The 27,139-nt window shown below is 43.7% G+C and overlaps 1 protein-coding gene across 2 annotated transcripts in view; it reads right to left on the bottom strand.

Annotated features, from left to right (window-relative positions):
- GRK5 (G protein-coupled receptor kinase 5) overlaps positions 1–27,139 on the bottom strand; it is a 150,555-nt gene that overhangs the window by 76,588 nt on the left and 46,828 nt on the right. For both annotated transcript variants that reach the window (XR_011151801.1, XM_069020139.1), the window contains exon 2: positions 10,410–10,505. Coding sequence is in view for 1 of the 2 variants with exons in the window: in XM_069020139.1 (XP_068876240.1) it covers positions 10,410–10,505 (96 nt within the window). In the remaining variant the exon portion in view is untranslated. The remainder of the gene's footprint in view (positions 1–10,409; positions 10,506–27,139) is intronic.

Here is a 27,139-nt window from a genome sequence, read left to right as displayed (position 1 = left end):
TGCATTGCCTCCTTTCACTCCTTAAGATCTCACCTAAACAAGCTGATTTTTAACTCGTAAGAAAGGCCCCTGGCCCATGAGGAGACTTTGAAGTAGATTCTAAAAAAGACATGAGTCCCAGTCATAGGACTTGGGGCTGTCCATGGCAAAGAACAGGGAGAAAAGGCTGTAATTCTCCCTCGCAGCTCTGACCACTGATTCATAGTCACACTGGCATAGACAATACTGACACAGACAGTATTTTTAGAAGTTGGTTGAGCTTCTTTTTCCACAAAAGATAATGAGGTTATGGCGCCCCATGGACACCCACAGTCTCCTGGGCAGGGATGAAAGCCATCTTAGAAGGAAAGAGTTTCTACCTTGGAGGAAGAAAGTCTCCATGGAGCTAAGGACAATCATGAGGTCCACTCCCAGCACTGAGGCTGCTTAACAGCTGCTCTTTTCATGCTGGCTCTTCTCCTCCCACAAGCAGAACAAGCCTTGGGAATACTCCCACTGACGATACAAAGGGGATGTATCTTTATTTACCTACAGCTTTTCCCCCCAGCTCACCCACTCGCCTGTCCTCCATTCCCCGTCCTCCTCAGGCACAGACTTGGGCACACAGAGGCCTCCAGGAGCCAACAGTGCTGTTGTTCCCACTCCAAGGACAGGTTTGTTCCCTCCCATGAGGGGCCCAGCCTGTCACCAGCACAGAGGTCTTCCCAAAGACTTCCCACCTAGTTACTCATGGTCAGGCTTAGCAGGTTCAGCTGAAGAGATCTGAAAAGGAAATCTGAAAAGGATCTTGCTTGAAGAGGCAGGGCTGCCAGTTGGCTTTGGCTGCTGGAGAGCTGATCAGCATAAACATGTCATACTTTGCTACATTAAATCAAATATTCCATGGTATTCAGTAAGCTCCCCACCACACTTTTCTCTCTTTTGCATTATAGAGTCAGTATTGGACCTTTGAGGGTGTCCCTACTTCCCTTTTGGACCTCTCTTGAAGCTCAGTGTGCTGAAGTCACTGCTCATGAAACAAACGATACCCACAACAAATGGTCAAATGTGACGAACCTGGTGGTGCTCAAGTGCTGAACGTTGTTTGTTTGGACTGATCAGAATAGTTCTGAAGTGACTTACACCAAATTCTTCCTGTGCTTCATGTTTCTCCATAAGCCATGTTTACAAATGCCAAAAATATTTTGAACCAGGAGTTATGAAAGCCTGAAAGCACTTACTTATAGAGAGCTGTTTCAACATTGCAAATACTTGTATGTAGTGGAGCCAGGTCCTGTTGCTCATGAGAACAGCCTTCACCAATCTGTCAACACTGACCTAACTTGTCCAAGAGAGAGCTCAGAAAATCAGTGTGACGTGGAGAGACCTTCAAAGCGCCACTGTACAAACAGAAAGCTGGTGCAGGGCTGGAGGATGGTGAAATCTGGCAGGTACAAAGAAGTTTACAACCATCTGCAAAGATTACATTTTTGTGTGTCATTTAATACCACAGAGACTTCCCATCTTTTGAAATTAATCAGTAATTCTTCTGGAAAGGTAAAACCCTTCACACTTTTCTTAATATACTGTATTGAATTGTAAATTAAATGTCTTGGTCCATAACATATTTTTTAAGGATTATAAGAGTTCAGACTATTTGTTGAACTGGCACTGGCTTTACCAATGCCAGGACAACAGGGAGTTCTTAAACAAAATCAAGTATCAGTCTACCATCCTGCCCAAACTTGGGAGATATTTTCATAGTTTGCATTATACTATCCTGCTCTATAATTTTGTTTCCCTTCCCTGCATTGGACTTTCGCTCATCCTTTCCATTAGTCCAGCTACAAGACAGTAGTAGGGCAGAGAATATTTTATTTTACTTGTCTTAGAATTCCCTGGCATTAGTTTAGCATGGTAAAAATGTGATTAAGAAGTAAATAACACCGCTGGCACAACCAGGGGCTCTGTTCACAAATGGCCTCAGAGCTCCTGCTTTGATCCTGCCGAGTGTGGCTTCTATTTTAATAGCAATATTTAGCAGAATTCATGGCCATGTCCTGATTTCTGACCTACAGAGTACAGAGAAATATTTCAAATTATCACCTCCAAGTGTTTTCAAAGCAGCACAGAGTGATCACCTGAAAAATAAATGGAATCTCTCAGCAACTTCAGGGATTTAGCCAAACCACTGAAAAATGAGGCTTGTAACATTCCACATGTGAATTCCCTCATGCTGTCTTGAAATCAGAATTAAAAGATAGGTGTGGGATTATCTTAAAAACACTCAATCTCTCTTTTCCTGGAAAGCCAGAAACCATGAGCACAAGGACAACAACGGGCCATATTTCCACTAGGGCACTTTCCCTGGTGCATGACTGTTCCCAGGAAAACCTAAAACAAAGCCCAGCCACAATCCCAGAGGCCTCTGGAGCAACCAGCAGAAGCCAAGTCAAAATAACACCTCCTCTACCAGCTACTCCAAGTGAGTTCCTTTCCTCAAGAAGCATTAACTTTGTGTAATCCCATCCCTCCCTAAAAGTCTGAGTGTGTCCCCAAAGGTGAGGATTTCAGGCTGTTCACTTCACAGCATCCCTATAAAGTAGGTCTGGTAGATCTTTTCTTCCCCCTTCTCCCCCCTGCAGTTCCCCCCTTCCACTTTAACAGGGCTCCTGTACAGTTTAATTTAAGGGAAACTTTCTCACTGACTCCAGCAGAGCAGAGCAGAGCCAACCAAGCTTTGTCCTGCCACCACCTTCCCATCACTACCAGGAGCAAAGCTACAAGTGAGTCTGGCAGGGAGAAGAGCAAGGTTTTACCATAAATGTAGCCCTACCTCTCATTCCCCATACCCAGCAAATACTGAATTGGTTTTAAAATAAATTTCCTTAACAAGCAAGTACTACTATTTAACAGGACCCGTGAGCACTTCTGTAGCATCTTACAAATCACTGCGTAAGTATTAATTAGCCTTAATGACTCATATTACCTAATGAGATAATGAAAAACCCTGCAGCTCACAATACCTACTTCTATTTTCAGCAAAAGATGAAATGGATCTTGTAAAAGGATATATTCTCTTCTAATTCCCTTCCTGCATATCCCTGTAAAAACGTTGGAAAGTAATTCAAAGTGTGCAAGTCGTGGCAATTTTTTCCTTCTCAATTTGCAAAGGCTAATGCAGTCTTTGCCACAAAACACAAATACAGACATGTAGTGATAATATTTGTTCCTTAGGAGGCTTTCTATTGAAGGATGACTGGTGTGGGCTCACTTTTTGTTAAGGAAACGTGGATTTGCTGTCCGATCTTTATGGAGAATAGCAACGTCTTTCTTGCCTTCTTTCTGGGTTGCCCCTGCCAAGGTAATACTTAATGGATTAAGTCTTGTGAAATAAATTCTGTAAATAGAACGTGGACTGAGATCATTTCAACTCATTTCCCCTGCGTCCCCTTCCCGTCCTGGAAGCTGTCAAGCACAAGCAGCCTGGAAGCAGCCTGTTCTCCCAGTGTTAGTCTTGAGTCTCAGTAGATGCATAAAACAGCTTGTTTTTCACATACTTTCTGTGATGGCATTAAAAGAAAATTGCAAGGAAAAGAAAAAAAAAAACCCAACCCTTCTCAATTCCACCCATAGCTATAAACTGGATACAGCTAATCTTGCAAGGGCACCAAACATTGCTCTGTTTGTCCACATTTGAGCACTAGAAACCTATGTTTATGATGGAATTACAGTTGAATCTGAAGGATTTTAAAGAAAGGAACTGAACCAACTGCGGGTTTGTAAACAAACAATATGGTTTTGACGTCAGCCATATCATTTCATGTGCTGGAACTGTTTCTATCATGTGGCCAGTTCCTGCCCCTGAAGAGTTTCTAATTTAATTTAGATGTATTCACGATACAGGACAGGACGTCAAGTCCAAGAAACTACAGGGTAACTCTGCAGGAAGGTCTGTGCTGGAAAGATTGCATAAGCTGTACTTCGAAGGAGCAACAGAGACCATTTGGCTCGAGGAAGAGAGGGGAAAGTTGTGTCCACTGCAGAAGAAGGAAAAAAGAAAGTGAGGGGAAGTGAAGTGTATGGCGTGGGCACTGTCAAGGGGAAGGACTTTCTTTCTCCTTTAGAAATGAATCAGTTCAAGGTATTTTTCTGCATTAATGCAATCCAAAAAAATCTGCATAACTTTTTCCAGAGTAATAAATCCTATCCACAGCTTTCAGCAGTCCTTCCAACTTTGTTTTCAGTTCTTCTTGGGTTCCTCTCTCTGTTCTTTCTGTACTGGCCTTGCAGACAACCACCACAGAAGATAATTCATCCCAGGAGATTTTCTGTTGGGTACCACTCCAGCCTCCATGGGATCACTTACAACAAGCCCTCAGGTCCCGGTGACCCTGGGGGTGATGCAAAAGCCCTGCAGCAGCCCCACTCCCTGCCCTGAGCACCTGGGCTGCAAACAAACACCCAGGTGAGGGGCTGGCACTTGGGTGATGGGAGACAACAGCAAGACATCCCTTCTCTGCTGCTGATAGTGACTGAAATGTGTCTTATGTTGCAGGTATCTAAGGGCACCAATGTGGGGTAACTGCTTTTCACACAGGCCATGATTCTGACTGCTAAAAAACTCCCTAACCTGGCATCAATCGATTTTAAAGGGACGCCCTGTGTGGTTAAAAAATCATTTTGGAACCTACATGTTTACCAGCTTGGGCCTTAAATGATACGAATTTCTCTAGAAATATATTCCAATTAACAGTATAACAACGATACAGTATGTTGTCATATTTATTTATTTAAATATTTTTACTAGACAGCATTTTCTACTCTACCAATTCCAGTTCCCCAGGTTTCCAGAAAACCCAGCTCCTCCCAGAAGTGGTGTAGAGCTCTGTGCTGGGTACTCAGCTCTGGCTGTACATACACACCCCCCACAAGCATCTTCCCAACACAGCTACCCTGATCCCTACACATCTGGAAGGAAAAGAGGAGTCAGTTCCCCTTGTGGTTGTTTCATGCCATGGAATCCTGACTGCTTGTTGAAAAACTACTTCCATTGAAAATTTAAGGGCTTTTTCCAAGGAAAGCGAATGCTTTCTACCAAAAAAAAATTTCTTAAAAACTTAAGCTCTGGTTTTAGCCAAAAACATGAGACCAGCCTTAGGTGTAGGATTCAGACCAATACTACAAGACAATCACAGAAGTTATAACCAGCTGAGCTTGGTTATTTACAGTGGAAGGCAAGCTGCAATTCCTTCCTTTGATCTATTTGTTGGCTTCAGGATTACATTTCCCAACCATGCTTTTTAATCACTGTAAACATCAGAGGTGAAGAATTTGGTGGAGAGAAAATTGGCTGCTTCTTTGTGTTTTTGATCAGGCCAGGCTTTGATGCCTTCTCTTTCCCAGTTCCAGTGCCTGAGCTTCACATACGACACCACCACGTGGTCTCAGGCTCTGGGATCTGCACAGGGAGTGTATTTCCTTGCCTCCATCTCCATCCCCTGAGGGGATACAGCCCCAGGGGTGATGCCATTCTCAGTGAAGAGGGGCACGGTGCCACACAGTTATCCCACAATGGACACTGACAGGCCACGTTGTCAGTCTCTCAGGGACAGCATCCCTCCTGAGCAAGCCTGGAAACTCACACTTTGCTTTTGCAAGACCCCTCACCCATGAGTTTCTCTCTGCAGTGCTGGAAAACCTCTGGAGTCAAGAAACCCGAGAAACAATCGCCGGTGGGAAGTCATGAAAGATGTGCCAGCACTGTGCAGCAGAGCAGGGATGTCCAAGCTACCTCTGAATGAGATAGCAAGGGTACAGCAGGAGGCTTTCTGCCACAGGATGGAGCTCAGTGCAGGCTGCAAAGCATTTCTAGGAAGATCCACAAATATTCAAGTGTCTGAATCCCATTGCACAGCCTGCACCACCAATTGTGCCTCCAGGCAGATAAACTGCAAAGTGACTGAAAAAAAATCATGTAGGTGAAGGCCTTGATCATGTCTGAGAAAGTGCAATACCCAAGAGACTGAGTGGGGGAGAAAAGAGCCAGCTTTTGTAAAAAGTGAGCATGTGAACTCTGTGGCTTCAATTTTGTCCCACTTACTCCGTTCACCAGCTCTACAAAGTGTTTCTCACACAGAAGCGTAATTTTAACAATACTGAAAAGAATGTGCCAGGATTGGAAGCTCAAGCTGCTTTTACCCTGGGTAAATGGGATGCAAATGCCATGTAAGAGGTTAAATGGCATAGGAAGGATTATTTTTATTTCTAAACCAAGAATGGCCAAATTGGTGCTAACAGCGTTGATCTTTCTGACTGTGAAATGTCACAGAACAAAAATATTAAGAAGAGAAATCTTCAGAGTTCTCTTCTACCTGAGCATCATGCACAACCAGAAACTGCTTTACCACAGGAGTTAAAAGTTTTCTGCAATAATGCAACAAATCACTCTATGCAACAAACACAGACATATTCTGTGGCAGCTTCCCCACAAGGTTCAATCTATGGGGGGGGGGGGGGGGAATCTTGATTTATTATATAGCATTTTGACAGTTGCAAATGAAAATTTGCCAAAGATCAGAATAATCAACTCTTTCACCCAGGCAGTTTTTTCATGCAAGAAAAAAGCACAGAATGGGTCTGAGCAAAATAAATAAAAATTCCACACTTTTAACCAAATGGAACCTTTTGCGTCATTCAGAAATATTTGCAGACATCCAGAATCTTTTATCATCAAAGACACTCTGGCCTTTAAAATTACAACCTTTTCTTTACTGATTTTTGTTTACTGATGGCCTTTAAACTGGTGGATATCTCTAACTTGTGGCATCTCTTCATGTTGAGTCAAATGCAGGAACTTTCAAAGCTGCTCCTTGCTATTTTTTTCTCTTCCCTTGAAACATCTCTCTTTTGCTAAGCTGTCATCTGTGAGTTTTAAAGATAGCAGAACCCCATCTACAGCAGCATCCATCACATGAGTCATGGTAAGTATGCCTCAAACACCAGTTTTTATCGATTGACTGGGCCTCTGGTGCCAATATGGAAATCTTCCAACCTGGAAAGGGCCGGCTGTTTTAATACGATTAAATACAGCCAGGAAGAGGGCTGCAAATGGAAACATGCATTAGCCATTCATAGCATACAAGCCTCTCTCAGAGCCCAGTAAAGTGCAGCATCCCTGCTTCCCTTGCTTATTTAATTAGCACACAATGAAGGCCACTGAATTTCCCTGCAAAAGGTGTTGCGTACTTTGGACAAAAAAGAAAGGAGAAAAGAAGTTGCTTTTAAGTCCAGTCCAACAAAATAGCTCCTTGGCTAAATGGCACTTTTAATAAAGATGTTTCCAGTGTTTGTTTATTTATCAAAAAGCAGTGTTTCTCTCAGGTGTTTTGATTTTTATTTCTGTGCACAAGAAGGAGGGGAAAAAAGGGCTTTACTAAGCAAGTCTTTCAGTGAGACACCAGATGATGGATAGTCAAACACAGAGTCTCCTGTAAACACAGAGGTAACCAAAAGGTATGAACTGACTCATAATTGTGTCAACACAGGTCGCAGCCCCTTGGTTTATTTCAGCCTTCCTGTTTTTCACAGATTTCTTTTCACACTACACTATTTTTTTTAAGACACAGACTCTTTTCAGTACATCTTAGCGGGGTGCAAAAGCACACACGTTTTTACACCAAAATGTGGGCATCTATACACACATGTAGGCTGTGCTGCCACAATTACAACAGCAGCATTTTCCATCCATAGCTTATGGCTGCATTAAACCAAGCTGTGCAGTCCAGGACTGCTCTAAATCAAAAAGTCCATCCCATTCCTGCCTCCAGCCTTTCCCCAGAGGCTCTTGAGAAGCATCCAGAAAAGAGGAATACAACAAAACCTCAACAGCCGAGTGCTCCAGTTCATCCAACCCTCTAAGACTCACGGCGATTTTTTTTTAACCCAAGTGGCAAGACTCTGTCTGATGGAAAATGCTGGGAGGAGGACAGGCAGCAGAGAGGTCTGTGATGAGCAGAACCTGCCTGTAGTTGTCTTGCTCTCTAAACAAATTGAATTATGCTGTAGCCTTTTCCTTGTATAAAGTTTAGAACCATGGTTTGGGTTGGAAGGTTGGAAAGGCCATCCAGTTCCAATCCCCCTGCCATGGGCAGGGACCTTCCACTAAAAGCCCCATCCAACCTGGCCTTGGAGGAAAAAGCCTTCCTGGGCTCTCTAATTCATTACTAGCACTGACTAGAAGGTTAAGAAATTGTTAGGGGAGGGATTGATGTGCAGACACTGCAAGACGTTGAATCACCTGCAAGTCCCAGAGCAGCTGAAGGGCCAAGAAAGATGTTTCAGTACAATCCCTGTACCTGTGGAGACATTTGTTCTCTGAAATCCTGAGATCCTTTTAAAGGACTTGCAGAAAATAACAAATGAAGAAGGGTTAAAGCCAGGGAAGTTGTTGTGCCTCAGCAGAGGCAGTAAAAGAAGCAATTTAAGGCCAGACTGCAGTGATCAGTACTTGTTCCTGGGTGTCCATGGAGCACAGAGCCCAGTGCAAGGGATCTGCAGTGGATCTGTCCTGAGCACCTTGGATCAACCATACACATGAAAATGATTTAATGGTACAGACCCACCCATCCAAGATGTGTCAGACACCCTGTATGAGCAAGGAGACATTTGGACAACTGTTTGTCTGGGATGTTTCAGCTTCAGGTATTTACTGAAAATGGTAGAGCCAGCAAGGACAGGAGACCTTACTCGGGCTGAGCAGTGCCTCATTCCTTGTGTAATCACATCCAGCTCAGTGGGAAAGTGACAAAAATCAGAGTCACAGAACCAGAATTTGGACCTTATTTCCCACTGTGGAAAAGGCAGTTGCTAAAATTCCCAGTTAACAGGTAATCACTGTACTGACTGAAACCAAATCCACCCAGAGATCCCACAATGGCCCTTGCCTGGTTACATCACCAAATCATTCACCAAAAAAAAAGAGAAACAAATTACATTAGGATGAAGCTGACACACACGCACACACAAAAAGCCAGAAATAGCATTTCAGAAGCAGAAATAATTGGCAGAAAATATTTTAAGACTACTCATTTTAGGACAGCACACCTTTGTAAAGAGAGAGCATTTAATCTGGAGCCATTTTCCACTACCAAGGCTGACAGAACAATGGGGAGAATTCCCTTCACAAATTACAATATATTAAGTCAGATTTGCTTCCAGCAGGTTCTGTACCTTCAGAAATTGGTCAGGCTTTGTATGTTTGTCAACTGGGGAAAACCTATGCTCTGTTCTCCTGCCTTCCCTCTTTTCTTTACCACCTTTTAGCTCTACAACAGAAGGTGAGAGAAGAAAATTTTACTGAAGGAGACCATGAAAAAAGTTACAAAACATTCCACATATTTTCTCTGCATAAACATGCTGTGGATTTCTAATGTAAATAGTTCCAGGGCACTGTCACTCAGACCTCAGGAGTTCACCCCAGTTAGACAAATTATGCTGCCTGTTATCTCAGTTGTTACAGATTCTTGCCTTTCATTCATTCCTTGCCAGTGGCTGGATTTTATGTGTAGAAGAGAAAAGGAGCCTCAAATGCTGAAGTTAACCTCTTGCGGTGAGACCAGTAATCCTGGGCTTTCCAGTGAAGAATGCAGAAGGAGATAGCTGCTAGCCCTGTCTGCCAAGGCAGCAGTCAAAAGAATGCTGAAATTTGGCACATATGAGCAGGAGAAATGCAGTGCTACGGAAATGGACATTGCAAGCTCCCTTCCAAATCTGCAGCATTTGGCCCACATGAACAAAACAAACTAAGTTAAGATTTTTTTTTTACATGTCCTGTAAAAAACCTCCATAAAGCAGTGTTGTGGCTGTGAAAAGAGGATGTTGCTGCTGAGCAAACCTGCCTGGCAGAAGCAGTGGCTGCTGCTTCAAACATCATATCCAGACTATAATTAATACTAACCTTCAACTACAGTCAGCAAGTCTCATTTCCTCCCAGATAAGGTGATACTTATTAGAAGGGAATACAGGATGTGATGAGGGGATTCATTTCTGAACATGTTTTTACAGCCAGGACCAGTGTGGCTGGTGAGACTGAGTGAAAGCCCCTGTCCTACATGCCAGGTATTGCCCAGATGTGAAACCCCTTTGGGTCCTGAAGCCTGTGTATGGAAAACAAAGGGCCTGGATGCTGCCAGCCCCAAGCCCTGCCTTGCAAGTGCATCATTCCAGTCTCTCCTTCCTGGTCCACAGCCCCTTTTAGGAACAGAAAACGCTGAGTTTGCCTGGCAGCACCATGGGAGGAATGTGCATTGCATGCCCACCTGTAAACTGATTCCCTGTAATGATGAGTGCCTTTAAGGCTGTTCTAATGAGCCAGTTCTGATGGAATGTTTTATTTGTGCAGTACTTCCAAAGAAGGGAAAAGCTCTTACCTATTGTTCTTCGGAGATCTTCACACTGGCTAATGTGAGGGAATTTCAGGATTTCCTTCCACTTTTTGCTTTTGCCTTTGCGTTTCCCTCCACCCCCTGCAGAGAGAGAAATACCAGGATTAGATTGCTTTGGGGGCATAGTACCACAGTTCCATCTAGAGTTTACCTGCCCAGTCACAGTTCTTATGGATACCATTAATAATTAAAGCTGATATGTTGTGGGTTGATGCACAGGCAGATCCCTGGAAGTGCTCAAGGAAAGCCTGGATGGGGCCCTGAGCAACCTGGTCTAGCAAAAGATATCCCTGCCCATGGCAGGGGGGTTGCAACTAGATGACCTTTAAGGTCCCTTCTAAGCCAAACCATTTTATGACTATATGATACCGATCAAATCTGAGCTTGTTTGGGCTTAGAACAGACCAAGGAGGTGGCATCTGGCAGAAGATCAGCTCACTAAAAGTTGGGAGTCCAGGCTTGTGGCCCACCAGGTCCAGTTTAGGTGACAGCATCGCCTCTGCCCCAACCAAGAGTCATTTCACACAAATCAAATAATCTTGTAAAATTACAGCTCACACCTTTTCAACACAGATATCCACCCCCATTCTGGTTTTGGGACAAGCCCTGATTCTATCCCAAAAGAAGTGCTGAAAACTAAAGATCAAAATCCAGTTCCTGCCATCCCCTCCCACCCCTTGCATTAGGGATCCTGCCGACGCGGCGCTACTGCTGCTGTTACACACTCTGGTCACTGCTGCTTCCACAGGAGAACTGTGGGAGAAAAAGAACAGCTTCATGAGGAAAAAATCTCTTATTGGTTCTTTCTTCTGTTCTGCTTGGAGAGGCTGTGCAGTCAGCGGAGGAGGAGTATCCCTCTGGACATGACAGCCCAGATGCAGACTGGGATTCTCCGAGTTGCTGTATTTATTGCAATTCAGTCTCTGCACACAAAATCTGATTCACTTGAGTCTATTTTACATGCACTGGCACACTGAGTGACTAATTCAGAGCTGAATTAATTCTGTAGAGAGGTTGGTAGAGTCACAGTTGCAGACTGAGAGTGTGTTGGGTCCTTCATGACAGTGCAGGCTAAATTAGGAGAGCACTGACTCAAAAGGTAGCAGACCACCAGAGAGAAAACAGGAGCCTTGGAAAAAAATTACAAGTATTGCTCTCTGTGGGGCATTTCTGATCACACAGTGTCACCTTTGGCACAGGAGTGCTTCTTTAGCATCTCATCTTTTATTCCTTTGCTTTTGGTGGCCAATGGTTTTGCCATCACAGAGTCTTGAATTATTTTAAACTTCTTACTGACAGGAACTGATTGTATTTCTACAGTATGCAATGTAGAGCAGAGATATCTGCACTGGCCATACAGGAACTACCTTGTTTGGACTATCAGGAGTACAGCCCTGCTATCCTTTCCAGGAATTAGACTGCAGGAAAGCATGGAGAGCTGTGACTGCCTCCCCATCACACAGTATTATGCAACACAGACATACCCCTTGGGTCTGTAATGAGTTCTGCTTCAACCTCTTGTCTTCAGTGCATCCCAACCACTGCTGCTGAAGTCATTTCCTTTCCCATCCCTCTGCCCATAGCATCAGAGAGCCTGTCTTGCTCTCTTGGTCTTGCATGCTGAGGGCCATAAGTAGGCTGCAAAGTGCTGGGAAGCATTTTGTGGGCTGGTGAGAGCACTGTGATCATCTGTTCACCAACTCCTGGAGCACATCTGTTCACAGATGGCTCTGCTCTGGCTGCCAGTGGCCACAGAAGTTGGGTTCAGCAGCCCTAAGGGTCTTCACTGGCTTTTATGTCCCCAAAAGCCCAGTCCTGCAATCCTGCACAGTGGCTCCTGCATGCCAGGCTGCCACTTCCACTTGCTTCTCTTTTCCTTCTCTTCCAGGGGCATTTTCCTTCATGCTCCTGCCCTTATGCCTCATCACACTGTACTACACTTCTCTCCCTGCACCCTCCCTTCGCATACTCCTCTGGGAAAATGATCCTTCCACCAGGAATTCCTGCTTCCTTCTCTCTTCCAATCATCCTCTACAGCTGCATTTTCTTCTCTGAACCATTTCTTCCCTGAACTTTTCTTCTCTGTATGTTTTCCCTCACACTCATTTATCTTAGAATCACAGAATCCTACAATATGCTGAGCTGGAAAGGACCCATCAAGATCATCCAGGAGTCCAACTCCTGGCCCTGCACAGGACACCCCAAGAAACATACCCGTGCTGGAGAGTGCTGTCCAAATGCTTTTTGAACTCAAGACACATTTGGTGCTGTGACCCCTTCCCTTGGGAGGCTGTTCCAGTGCTCAGCCACCCTCTGGGTGAAAAACCTTTTCCTGATACCCAACATAAACCTCCATGTGCCCCTCATTTCTGGCTGCTGCCACTGCAGAGACCCACTCTGTGCTTACCAAGGGTCAGACAGAGGTACTGCTTGGGGCAGGCAGGAGCTCTCTGTTCAAGGGGTGTGCAGCTGCCTGGGCAGCAGTGCCTGCTCCAACAGTATTTCCAAACACTTCTGGACAGAGGATGCAGCAGGGGTAAGCCAGATGAAACCATCCTTTAGGCTGCATCTTCTCAACACTGGTACATCTTCACCCACTGAAGGTCTACCCTCTAGGCACAAGCACTAGTGATTCCAGAGCACACATGCTTCTCCAGCCATCTTTACAGAAGTCCTCCCAAAAAGGCTGCATCTTTAGCAGCGTCAAGCAGTGCAGAATGTTGCAAAATAGCCCTTTGTGGTAAGTGACAGCTCTGAGATTTGTGCAGAGGTGATATGATTCTGCTAAGCTAGGCCAGAACATTTTTAAAATCCATTCAGTGTAAAATATATATTGATGTATTTACATGGGATGATGTATTTCTGACATTAAATTTCCATCAAAACTGGGGAAGGGCTCTGCAGCCCCCCGTTAAAGCCGTGATCAATACAGCCAGCATATTCTCTCCTCTTTTGTGGCTATCCTCCAAAAATAAGCAGCCTTGTCTGATGAATCATTTGCTCTTAGCTGAGCGTGAAGTAGCGTTACTGCTTTGCTTGTGACGTCTTTATGTTAAAGATTCTGATCAAGTGCTTTAATCGACCTGACCTTTCCACTCTCAGCTTTTCTTGTGGAGCCAGCAGTGTTTGCTGGCTCCAAACGTTAATTCTGGGGGGGTTTGAAGGACATAATGCAGTGAGACAGCTGAGGCAGAGTAAATTGTCTAGCAGAGCTAAAAGCTAAAAGGGGAGGTTTCTCTGAATAGGTCATGGTGCAGGTTGCAGAGAGAAGCTTTTCACACGTTGCTGTGATTGCTGCCTTTGCACCGTCTACTCCGTGCAGGAGGATTTGCGTTCTTCAAGGCAGCTTCTCAGGGCAGGACTTGACAGGTGTGCCATGTTTTAAATGTAAATTCCATCATGTGGAGTCGGAGGGTCTGACTGCTTTAAAATTTTGCTTTGCTGCTGACGACAAAAGGTGAGCTGCCAGAACAGCACGAAGCTCAGCCCCGCTTCCTTGCGTGCACTCAGCAACTCAGCATTTGCAAACTGAGGGTTGGAGCTAATTCTCTAACACGTCAACCAGTCCTGCAGGAAACAAAAGGCATTTGCTGTACATCTTACCTACTGAAAAATACATGGCATTTATCACATCATCTTGTGATGCCACATGGCAAATCTAGCTCTGATCTCTGCCTGCAAGGAGAGAGACATAACCAGAGGCACACGTGTAAAACATCTGCCAGCAGGAGCTACCCTTAGCCTAAAGTGCCCACCTTTTTTTTCCTTCCATTATTCAGCATATAGTTACTCTCCTAACATCAAGAAGAGACAGGAAAATATTATTAAGCCAGTGAGATATTAAGTGGCTTGTCCAAAATTACATGAGAAATCAGAGGACAGAGCTGAAGATGAAGCTGAAGAAGCCAAGGCTTTGAGCCTGTTAATTCTGCTAAAGACAGCATTGTGAGGAATGAGACAACTCTTTGTAGAAATTAAAACAATTTATTAAAACAGAAAAAGATTGAAAAATTGCAAAAACTAACAAAATATAAAAATTTGGGATCCAGGTGGCTCAAAAGGTATGCCCCAGGAGCGCAGGGATTCAGGAACTTTAGGCTTAAGACAGCTCTGAACCTCAGGTAGAGAAAAAAATAAACTTGTAGTTTAGGCTGGTCAAAAAGAAATCTATTTCTAAAAGCCCCTAGAAAGGGGTAGGCTTCTCCAGCACTGCCTCAGCAAGCTGGAGAGGAAGGGAGAATGAGAGTGGGCGTGTCTTTTTCTTCCTTTTATAGCTTTTGCTCCGCCCACAGTCCGCCCACAGTCCGCCCACAGCCCACCCCCCTGGTTTAAGGCGATTGGTGTTTTTCCCTTGACAGACCATCTCTGTCCACCAATGGCTCTTCCTGGTCAGAGGGATGATATTAGTTGAGATAAGGGTCATGTGCTTATGGCGGCTGGGCTGTTTGTTGCAACTGGGGTTTTTAAAATCTGCCTTGAAACCAAAATACAAGTAAAACAAAAAAATACATCCAACACATCTTAAAACACTTGTAAAGGTATACAGTAAACACAGGAAGACCATAAAAACTTGATTAGTGTACCTGGACTGATGGATTGATTTTAACATTCAATTTAAAAATATTAAGCTCAAATTAATTAAGGCACTTAATATGCAAAGACCAAGCACAAATAGGGATTTCATGTATGACAGCATCAAGCCATGCTCCTGCTCAGATGATCAAAGATTATTCACAACACAGAGTAAAACATATTTCTGGATGAATTTATTCCAGCACCATGCCTGTAGCATATTCCATTTGTGCCTCATGACACTGTGCAAGGTGGATTTTAAGGATGGATAAGCTGGATTCCTACTGCTGCTCTGTTCTTGCCCAAATTGATAAACCAGCAGCACACCCCATGCTGCCAGGCCTGGCTAATCCAAGACAGCCAAATATTCCATTCAGCTGTATTAACTGCAATCTGGTTAATCCACAGATCACTGGAGGATGATTACAGCTTCTATTTTCCATTTCACAACAGTACCTGGGTTGTCACCCAAGGCCTTCCCAACAAGAGCACAGAGCTCTGTACCCTCAGAATGCAAGGCCTGGATTACACAGTGAAAGCAGTGAAACAAACTCCAAAAATATTAAAAGTCAAAAAAAACATGGTTAGTGTCCTATTTCCACTCAAAATATGTTTATGTTTCTTCTCCTCTTCCTCTTGCCACCCCTTCTTTACTCTACCCCACGGAAATGTTTAAGCTCTGTGTTATATATGGAATTGCCATATTAGAGTAAGGTCTAGCCAGTACAGGATGGACTGCAGACAGCTTCAGAGGAAGATCTTGGAAAGCTGTTTCTGAAGTATTTGGAAAACATTAAATTTGTTCCAAATTCTGTTAATTGGATATGGCTACCAAAACATGAAGGTGTATGGCTTCCAAGCAATTTCTTTTTCTTTTTTAGCATCTATGCAACTTAGATGCAGGCTGTTCTTATGATCCTGGTAAACACCCTGAACTGTTGAATGCCCTCATGTCTCATGTGGGTGTGAATACCAACGATTAACTGTGTATTTGTGAAGGAAAAGAATACTAATTTTAATCTTGTTCTCCTAGAGTGCCTCGTCCTAATGAGACAGCATGAACAAAACTTACCAGCCCATCATTTTCCCCTAGGATTTTTCATGTCTAATACATCCAGCCTCTAAGGCAAACAGTTTCACCCTTATTAGACCTGATTCATGTAGAAGTTCTCCCAGGTTCACTATTCTTCTTTCACATTAGTCCCACCTACACTCAGCTGCACTAGCAAATAAAACTGGCTTGTTTTCAGAGAATGAAAGATGCTGCTGGCTCTCCACCCTTCATCCTGCCCTTCTTCTCTGGGAAAGCAGAAAAAAACCCCCAGTTTCATTCCTTAAAGATCTTAGATGATACTCCTGATTAACCTGTGCTTAAAACAAGCACTTACAAGACCGTTGGGAACCTCTATGAATCCCTTCTGTCAGCCCACTGAAAGTGCAAGGAACATGAGGGCTGGATTTCCAAAGGCCTGTGTGTGTCCACCATCCACTGGGGTGCAGTGCTTCTGCAGACGGGTCTCTAGAGGCTCTCTTTTATCAGATACAATAAAAAGTCCACTGCAAGCCCTCAGAAGAGAATCACGTTACACAGCTCCTCTTATCGACGCTAATCTGTCTTTATCTCCTGCAGCCCTTTCTGATGAGCGTGGCTCGACGAGTCACAGACCATGATAAGGGTTTTGTGCCCATCTCCCCTGCTGTCACAGCACGTTTGCTCATAATGGTGCTACAAATACCTAAGCCTGACAACCACTGTGCAAAACACCTCGCTGCCTTTTGGAAATGAAGAGCAGATGTATTTCATGTTTAAGCCTCCAGAACCACACTGATGGGAATTTCACAAGCACAAGCTTCTTCCCAGCAGAGCCAGGCTGGCTTTGCAATCTGGTTACCAGAGGGCAAAATATTTTGTATGCAACTGGCATCTGAAGTCCTATTAATGGTGGCTTACAGAAGTCAGTGTTGATAAACACTTACTGCAGGAATATCAACCTATGATTCAAAGAGGAGGTCAGGTAGTACTGTAAATACTGATGAGAGGGTGAAACATGACTTTAACAACACGTTTTTTATGTTAATAATAATGTTAATAATATGCTTTAGTAACATCCACTGCCCTGAAGGGATAGACAAAGCTAAGGGATTCGTCTTTGAAGAGTGATCCTCAGGGCTTAACTATCATATGTCAAGGCCACTTTGTTACTACTCTAGGAATATAAAGGAGTCTTTACACAAGCTACCTTTATGCCTGTCAGAGCACATTGAAAGGACTTAACTAAACTTAGAAAACAGGCCTTTAATTTCCTCTGTTAGTCTCAAGCAGGCATCCCAATTTCTGGCATTGTCCACACAACTCTGCCTACATCCTCCACTGGATATTTTTAATGCATATTTGAGATTATTTGAACACGTTTTCTTTGGGTTATGTGGGTCAGTTCACATATACTGGGTTTACATTTCACTGCTATGCTAACAGAGACTTGTTTGGTCACAAATTTCCCTGGATGCAGTTTAATTTCCTCCTATATAAACACCTATACTTTGTCTATTACGGTGTCTCCCTCTTTTATACCTTGTATTTAACTGCATTGTGTTTATATGCAGCTGATAAATGAGCAAAAAGAGATTGTTGGCTTTGATGCCACAAACAAAAATAATCCAAAAGATACAAAGTCTACTGCAGATTTACAATCTATTAAAAAACAAACAAACAGTAAATCTTACAAAAATAAAGCCAGCTATAATCTAAACCAGTAAAATTAAGAAGAGCCCGAAATTTTAATTTCCTATTCTTGACCTCAAAGTAAACAAGGCTACTGGCACAAACCCAGGCAGTTTTGCTGGGTTTAGAATGCACTGCCATGTACTGGGTGGTTCAACACGTCTGGGGGACTGTCTGGGGGCTTTTGAGGTATTTTCTCCATCAACAGTGTGGATAACAGAAAAAAAATTGTAGCACTTCAGTATCAATGATTACCATGGGAGACCAAGCTTTTGAAAAGAGTTGTTGAGATTTAAGGTTATCACCCTGCTGAAAATATTAAATCTCTCAGTGAACCTTTCCTCCAAACTGGAGCTGAGACCGTATTTCAAAGTTCTACAAAATTCTGATTTAAAGACATTAAACCATCTCACTGTGATAACATTTGAGTCATCTCAGTTCTCTAACGTCAAAACATTATCATAGAACATATCAAATAGAGTACTAAGATATTATATCACTGGAACAAAATGGGTATGGCAAATTGACATTCTTTACTTCATTAAAATGATGTTTCTGTATTGTCAATAAGAAGGTAGAAAAAGCAAATCATCTTTTCTTTTGAACAGACACTTTCCTGCAAACCCTTTAATTTTTGACAAAACTTCATTCTCCGAAAGGAAGATTCTTTTGTCAGAAATGTTCTTAACTGTCACATGCTTTGAAGAATTAAACAAGGAACGTGGTCTCCCCATAGCTGGATGTTTGAGTGACTCTAAATTCCCGCATTTCTTACCAATTCCCTTGAGTTAACTTGCACTGCTGTGAGTTACACTGACTGTAAGAGATCTGCTTCCCATTCTTCCAAAGCAAGAATGCAAATCCCTGCTCCAGAAATCCTACTTGAATAGGGCTTGATAACATCTTTCCAGGAAGGAACTCCTCTTTAAGCAATGGCTTTTAAACTTATGACCTGTTCTATATATTTATTACCCTGTTTAGCAACAAGCATGCAAGCTACCAACCAATGCCTCCAAACCCAAACCTGCAAATGCAACTTGGGGTGGTCCTGTGCATGGTTAGGATGATGATCTTCGTGGGTTCCTTCTAATTCAGGATATTCTATGAGTCTATGAACCCATCACCCACATACAGACCATGTACTGCCCACACAGACTGCCCAGAAGGATGTGTAGTGCTCCTGGATAGAGCTGTGTGCCTCAAACAGCCCAAATGTTCTTAGGGCTGGCCCCTAAATCCAAAATACCTTACAGGGACTCCAGGGTCCTAGTTAGACACTGAGATAAATGACTAGAAATCTAAAAAGCTCTGCTGATTTGCTGATCCATAAGGTGCAGTTCTGATGTTTAGCAACACGAGACAGGCAGAAGGACTGCAGGGAAACCTGGCCCTGGTACAGACAACTACATGGGGTTCAGCTCTCCTGAAAAATACGATGCCAGTTCCAGAGGGAGAACATGAAAAAACCCAGCCCTGAGCAGGAAACGATGTGGGTTCTGTCTGTCCCTGTCAAAGAGCTGTGTGGGCTTTTTCTCCTGCAAATAGTTCTGCAGTATCTAAAAAAAATAACTTAGCCTCTGTGTTCCTGACATTTGAGTCTTACAAGGAGTATTTCTGAACTGTGGGGAGGAGATCCAGCTGGAGGGGAGGTGAGAATTCAAGTGTTCCTATCAGCAGTCTGTAGCCAAGCTCTGAGAATTATGTTCTATTCTGGTTTTTTACCCTCACCTAAATAAACTTACCAACAAGACTAAAGAAAAGATTTTTGGTAAATGTCATGAAAAATTATTGGCTTGAGACAGGCTGTTTTATTAGGCCTGGCTGACTTATTAGTTCCACCAAATTGGTAGAATTGGTAAAGCTTTGAGATGTTCTGACAAGAACCCAGAAATCCACATGTTAAAAATGGTGAAGATTAGGCTGGGAACCTCCTTAGTATATGTGTATGGGCTATACTGCCAGAGCTGTTTTAGGGGAACTTCCCTTTTGTGACACTTCAGTCCTTTTGTTTCCAGAGTCAGCCAGGAAGAAAAGCACAGCATCACGACATCTCAGACTGGGTCACTTTCTGTTTGGGATGAGGACCAGACACATCTTTCTTCCCCATAAAAGCAGGTAAGTACCATCTTCCTTGCTCTCTGTGGTCAAATAACACACCAATTTCTCAGACACATGCATAAAGCATAAATTAAACCCTAGACAGAGGAGGAGCCTTCAAACATGCCATAGGGACAATGTGGAGAGGGGGTGAAACCCCCCTGAAATGCCTGGCTACAGTAAGCACTTGCCAGTTGCAGTGGCCACCTGGCAGAGGGGAAAAGGTGTGGGCACAGACATTGATTTGGAGGAAGGAGATTCTTTGTGGATACCAGGGAAAAGGTGTAAGGGGGTGCACAGGACTGATGCAAAGGAAATGGCCAGCTTTAGGGGAGACTTCCCCCTTACTTAGCTACAAAGCCTGTCTTCGGCCCCATCTTGTCCAGCAACAAGGTACCTACAGCTGCTTTCTGGGGATCTTGCTGGCACAGCCTGCTAGATCACCCCTGAAACCACAGAAAACATCCTCTTTAAAAATCATTGACAGCCCAAGACGTGATGGTAACAGTAGTGCATGCGTCAGCTTTTGGGATCATTATTGTAAAAGGTTACAGAAGGGATTTGGGTTAATGGAGGTAATCTGTGATTATCTGATGCAACAGATTGCTCTGCCAGTGACTCATTCGTTCTGCCACAATATACTGTGGGCTGCAGCTGCAAATAGCGAGCGGGATGGAGCTGGCTCCCAAGCTAAGACTGTCCCTGCTGTTTGGAGAAACCCCTGAAAGAGGGGGTGCCAAGCCATTGCAGGTGTGTGACAGCCTGGCACAGCTTTCCTGAGGGGAGTGGGCTGTAGAAGTGTACTACAGTCACTCATTCATGGGTGTTACTATAGCTACCAGTTGAAGGACTCAACACAAAAAGCAGAACTAAAAAAAAAAAAAAGGAAAAAAGAAAAAAAAAGAAGAAAAAAAAGAAGAAAAAAAAGAAAATTAGAAGGTAGAAGACAAAAAACAAGGAAACTTGTAGAGCAAAGGCAGAGGGTTCCTCTGATTAGCTAATGAAGTGCTTCAAAAGCACTGACTGAAAAATGAGGCTTGAAGGTTGCACGGTGTAAGCGTCAGATGATGCAAGCAGCTGGCCCAGCTCGGCTGCCTCTCCCACCCACCCACCCACCCGGCCATCTTAATAAACACAAAACAGAGCTCTGTGCCAGGGATGGATTAACTATTTCCTCCTCCTTCACACAGTCCTGCACTTCCACTGGCTCTCACTGCAGCCCTGGGGCCAGAATTAAAACATGGTATTGATTTGGGCCACCAGCCCCCCGAGAGCAGTGTGGCAGCAATGATCCTACCGCCAGGGACTCCAGGAGAGAGCAAAAGCTACGTACTGTCATAGCCTGGAAGACGAAGGAAGAAGAATAAACAGCACCATGCAGCAATCCCACACCACCCACACCTCCAGTGGAAAGCCCCTGCCTCTGGTCTGGATGTCCAAGGTAGCCCAAAGCACCAAAAGCAGCTGCAGCCAGGGATGGACACTTCTAATATGTACATAAATCTAAATAAATGTATGATTCCCACTCACATGCCTTCCTGACAGCCAGCTGTTCCCTTTGCTTGCTGTTATCGTCACTCAGAGATTAATGCCACTGCCTGGGACAGCTTATTAGCAATTTTTATTACAAAGCATATACATTTGGCTGGTGGTGGGCAAGAGCTAAGCCTTTGAGTAAATAAAATACTAGGACAGCTCGCAGGGAATGACAGAGAACAGATATCTGTGGGGTCTTTACCCTGGCTCTGAAAGCCAATAATGGCAGGAGGTCAGAGATCAGTGGCTTAATTGTCCAGTGAATTAATGGTGACGAACGTCTGTTTCCCCTCTTGTTAAAACTGACACCAGATATTTCAGAGAAAGCAGAAGGACAGTTGGCTACAAAGGAATGTTTTGATGGCTGAGGCTGAGATTGTTGCCAGCCCCAGCCTGTCAGAGCAGTGCAGGTCAAACGAAGTCACTGTAGGAAACTGCTGCTGACTCCAGCACAAACCAGAACCTTCTGGGCCCAGTGGAGCAGACACAGATTACCCTGCTCACTTTGGAAAGAAAGATCGTTTGCTTGCATTTAATAAAAAAATTCAGATCGAGATCTTTGAATATACAAGCATTAAAAAAAAAAAAATTGGAGGAGTGTGAATTGCACCATAAAAATCAGCCTGTGCTTGTTTCCTCTCATTTTGAAGAAAAATAGACAGCAACAGGAAAAAAAAAATACACCAGAACGTATTACAAAAAGCAAAAAATTCTCTACATTTTCCCCCTCCAAAAATGTCCCTCTTTCATTGTCCTGCACAACCCTGGTTAAATAATGCATCTCTTAGTGGAAATTGTCATCATGGGAGGAGTAAGGAAACTGGGAAGTACAAGGGGACCACTTTCACCCAGTTAGTGACATTTTCTGAAGCTGGCTAATACTCTTCTATTGAAACAACTTCCACAGGGAAGAATGAGGTCTACTTACTTATTTTCTCCCTGTTGCTCAATCTCCTTTCAATTCAGGTTTTCATGTGTAGCTGTAGGAACAAGGATGAAAGCTTCCCTTTGTTTTAAGGTGGTTATGTTAGTTTTGAGCTGTTGTGATAGAGACTGTAGGGCACTTCTTTCCCCTTCATCTCAATATCCGTGAACCCCTCTGGTGTTTAATTTAAGCTTCATAAACAAGGAACAAGCACTTTCTGAATATTAAAAACCACAGTGTCAACCTACCAGTCAGTTTTTGAGAACTGGAACGTGACTTCTTAGGGTAAATCAGTCCCCTCATTATGGGACATGCTGATACCTTTAATTAACAGTGGTAACATGTAGCACTGTTAACAAGGATGTGTAACACTGAATTAGGTGACTGAAGACTTAAGTATTCTTTCAGCAGTGTTTTCTGCAGAGGTCATGACGACCGCGGAACAGCCACGCTGGTTTTCAAGTCAATCTCTGTGCTCAGTCTCTGGCTGAGCTAATTATAATGGTGCCTTTAGCATCGCTGTCTTTAAGTGTCTGCCAGCATGTCCCTAACAAACCACCAGGTCCACCTTTTTCTAGCCCAGACAGAAGACTCTGATTATCAGGTTAGAGTTAATTCATCTCCAATGCCAGGCTTCCATCCCGCATGATTCCAGCTTGCTGAACTTCAATTGCCAATGGAGAAGATCATGACAAGACATCACTGAACAGTGTATTTGTCTGCTCCTTGCTTCTGCCCTGAATCAGTACCCAGGGGAGAAAGGCTGCTGGGTCCTCAAAGGCTAAAAAGACTTAATATGGTCCTCAAGGGCGAAGGGAGGCATGTGGCTCAGCACTTCCAGTGTGAGGATGGTCTGACCATCACAGGGGGACCAGACAGACAACTGTCCCTGCAGGGCCCATGGCCCATGTCCTACCCACTGAGCAAAACTAATAGAAGGGCTTTTGAAGCAAAGGCCTGTGAGCTGCAGGTTTGGAAAGGGCAGTGGTCAGGGTGCAGCCCACACAATCTGTAGCAGTGCTGGAGGTACAGGGCAAAGCACTGCAATGCCAGGGGCATCACTGGGTATAAAGTCAGTGGCATGGAGTGTGATTCCGATAAACGAGGTCTGTGTGCTGCTTGTGCAGCACTTGGAGTCACTCTAGAGCTGAACAGATCTACAAGGAAATCACAATCTCTGCAGCAAGAAACATTTTCTGTTCACGTGTTTTATAAAATCCATTTTTTAGGCTTGCTATTATCATTCCTTGTCGGGTGTCAGGACAGAAAAAAGAAATTCAGCTATGCTTTAGATAATATTCTGATTTTCAAACTCATGAGAGAAAAACCCCAAGCAACTACCGAGAAAATCCAAGCCTCCTTATCTCATCTGACTGCCCCAGTGATGCAACACGCTCCGCACTGTGCTGAGCAACACAGCAGCAAACACTGATCTTCGTGTCTGAGCATCTAAGCCCAAGTGGCACATATGCTATTTTAGCACCTCCTGGGACCATTCTGGGAGATAATGTAATTAATATTATCTTGGTGACGGCTATTTACCACATCCCACCGGGAAACTGCAATCTGTGCTCATGGAACTTGAATCCAATTAATACCCACTTCCTACCAGTTTCAGGTGTCTCCTAATTTAAAGATACATTTACAGACAAAACAGGTCAGTAACTCTTCCCAGTGAGCGAAACAGCATCTTAATTACTCGTGTTTAATAGGAAACAAATGACTGAGCACTGATAAAGTTCACCATTATGCTTTTGAGGAAAAGAAAAGTGCCTACAGAACAATCTGATAACGGGAGAATTTGCTTCCTGTGTAACTCGATATTTATAAACCCTCTCAGTAAGGGGGCAAAAAGGAAATAATTTCAGCTGGCTGAAGTTAACATTCCAAAATACATTCTAAAATGATAACACAAACAGGACCCCAGCTGAAAACATGCATAAAACATGCATAAACAAGAGGAGGCAGGGAGGCCGGGGCTCTGGCAGCTCCTTGGCACAGGCTCTCTGTGTGCCTGTGGATATTCCTGCACCTCACACAGCACAGACCCACCCTCAGCCTCTCAACAGGGGACACAGGGTGTCGGGGTAGCAGGTGGAAGCAGGATTGTCCTGGCTGTGCTTTCCACCTTTGATGGAATGACTGGATTTAACAACCTCCCTCTGTCTCCAGCAAACATTCAAGTGCCTCCATAGGCATGAAGACACAGGATTTTTTTCCAAGGTGAAGGCTAGACTTTCAGTCTTACTAGGATCTCCAGTTATTTTCTATGCTTTTCTATAGTTAATCCTCTTGAAATGCAGGAGAGATTTCCCTAAAGCCTGGCTAGTGTCTCAAGAGCAGAACTAGCTCTCAACCACAACAGTCTCAAGTCCAGCACCTACAACTCCAGCTGATTTTATCGGGAACTGCCAACGGCAGCAAGTCCCTTCCACAAGTCCCTTGAGAGTGGGAGAGGTAAGGACCCTAACTGAGGAGTCCCCTCTGCACCAAATTATAAGTGCAGAGTATTTCTGGAGTAAGTACTGTTTTCCAAGGCTTCCTGGTATGGAAGTTTTTCATGGGAGTATAACGTGGGAGATGTGGAAGAGTGCTTACAGTGATAGTAAAAATAAAAATAATTAGTATTTTATACCTAAAAAGGAAATGTTCTAAATTATTAAAAAAGAAATGTTTGTCTCCCAGAAACAGAGAAACAAAGATTGGGGGGTGGGGGAGGGGGGTGTGGAACCAGAAGGTGCATCTATTCTGTTTCACATTTTCCACGTTAGTAGATGACAAAGCTGTTTGCGCTTTGCTGCCTTGGCTTCAGAAATCAAGTAAAATATTTCTGAGTTGCTTTTAAAACATATTAATAAAAATAATAAAACCAACACAACCCTTGGCTTTTCAGCAGTGCCCTCTACTTAAAGACATAAAAGCATTTTGCAAACAAAAATAGCGAAAGCTTTTCCAGCTTAAAGATTAATTTTGTCCTCACATAAATTAGCATGACTTTTACAGTGCTGTTGAGACGCTCCACATGTGCAACTGGGAAAAGAAATTATCACAGGCAGTTTAAATGCCCAGTTTTAATTAGGAAAAAAAGCCAAACCAAAACCAGACCCATTCTTCTTGAGAAGTTTTCCAGTTGATATTGTCAGAGGACGTAAGAAAACTAGGGCTGCTAGATGCTAGCAGGAAAAGCATTCTTATGTTTGTTTTAAGCTGCTCAGCTCTCGAGAGAGAACACACACAGGTGTGGATCCCCTCCACCAACTCCAAATGGCTGGTCACTTGTCCAGGGGGTTGCACATCATCTTCCTACTGCTGAGAGAACAAGCAGCTGGAGAGAGCAGCAACATCTGCTGAGAAAAGCCTGACACTTGTCCTTTACTGGACACCTGAGGATCCAATGGCACCAATGTTTAACTACTTCCACTGCTTGCAGGACAACTTAGCTTTTGCTTTTCTGCAGCGCCTGGAGGCCAAGAAATTCAGGACCTCTTTGTACAAGGCAACACATGAACACAGATCCCATCCCCAAAGAGTTTCCAGCTCAGTACAGCAGCCAAAAGCACTCCTCGTGACATCCTGAACCCATTGCCGGGGTTGCTGCCTTTGCCTTCAGCAAGGGTTAGGATTTCATCCCCTGTGGCTTCAGGGGGTCACAGTTTTCCCACTCATCAACACAACTGCTATCTGAGGAAGGCCCATTTTTCAAAATGGGGTGGTATTACTGAAAAAACATTAAAAGTTGCCAGGAACAATCAAGGACTGTAAATGCACTGTTGTCCAGAGCTGACTGCATTTCAAACAGACTCAATAAAAACATGGCAATGGAAAGAACAACGAAAAATTAAGAGCAAGTCAGACCAGGTGTTTTCCCTCACTTTCACCCTGACATCTCTTGTCTTTCTGTCTTCTGCCCATCTCTAGCATTTCCAGCATTAACTACTTATTTTATTTTATTCTCCAGTTTTGTCCTCTTTTCACCTCTTGTTGACTACCAGCCTCTGACAACACCTTCTGTCTCTGACCTGTTGCACACTGAACTGCCACCCCTCCACATCCTTCCTACTCCTGAAAGCAACCCTAGGAATAGGGGCTTGGAGCCTCTTGTTCTTCTCTTCCCTCCTTTCAGGGAAATGCCTCTAGGAATGGACTGCAACAGGCATGCATAAAACACAAGGGATTTTCCATTTGAAATCACTGGCCACAGGCCTGTTCATCCTCTTCAAGAGCTGACACATAAAGACAACTGAATAGAAGGAATTTATGGCAGTTTGCTCACACACAACAAAAAAAAAAGCCAAGAATAGGACTTTGGTCTTGCCCTGAAATCCAAGAGAGATACAACAGCAGATGTCTTTCATCTATATGACCTTTTCCACTAAGACAAAAGAAAGACAGGATATTAAATCACAGTTTAAGATTTTTATGACTCTTGGCAAGCATTTATTTATTATGGGTTTGTTTGTTTTGGGACTTTGTTTTTAGGCAAAGTGTTATTTTTTGTACTTTTCGTGGAACTCCAACTGAAATACCATAAAAACGTCTGAGGCAAATTTCTTTTGGGTGATTTGCACATTTTCAAAGTCACAGGCTGACTCCCCTTCCAACTCACATTGCTCAAACCAGTGTGTTTAAACCAGAACAACCATATGACACAAAGATTGCAATTATTTTTTTCATGAAGTCATGGGAAACCTTGATGGGATGCGCCATCATCATGTGAGGGGACAGCAAATCCTTTAACCAGCAGATCTAGTCAGGAAACATGCTCAAAAGCTGTACCATGTCCAACGAAAATCCCTCAGTGACTACAGTGGAGAACACATGGTGACAGCAGGACACAGCACAAGGAATGTGGGAGAAAGCACA

The sequence above is a fragment of the Aphelocoma coerulescens genome, chromosome 6 (assembly GCF_041296385.1).
Source record: "Aphelocoma coerulescens isolate FSJ_1873_10779 chromosome 6, UR_Acoe_1.0, whole genome shotgun sequence".
NCBI lineage: Eukaryota > Metazoa > Chordata > Aves > Passeriformes > Corvidae > Aphelocoma > Aphelocoma coerulescens.
Note: the sequence above shows the minus strand (reverse complement) of the source record. Positions and strands in the feature narration are given on the sequence as shown.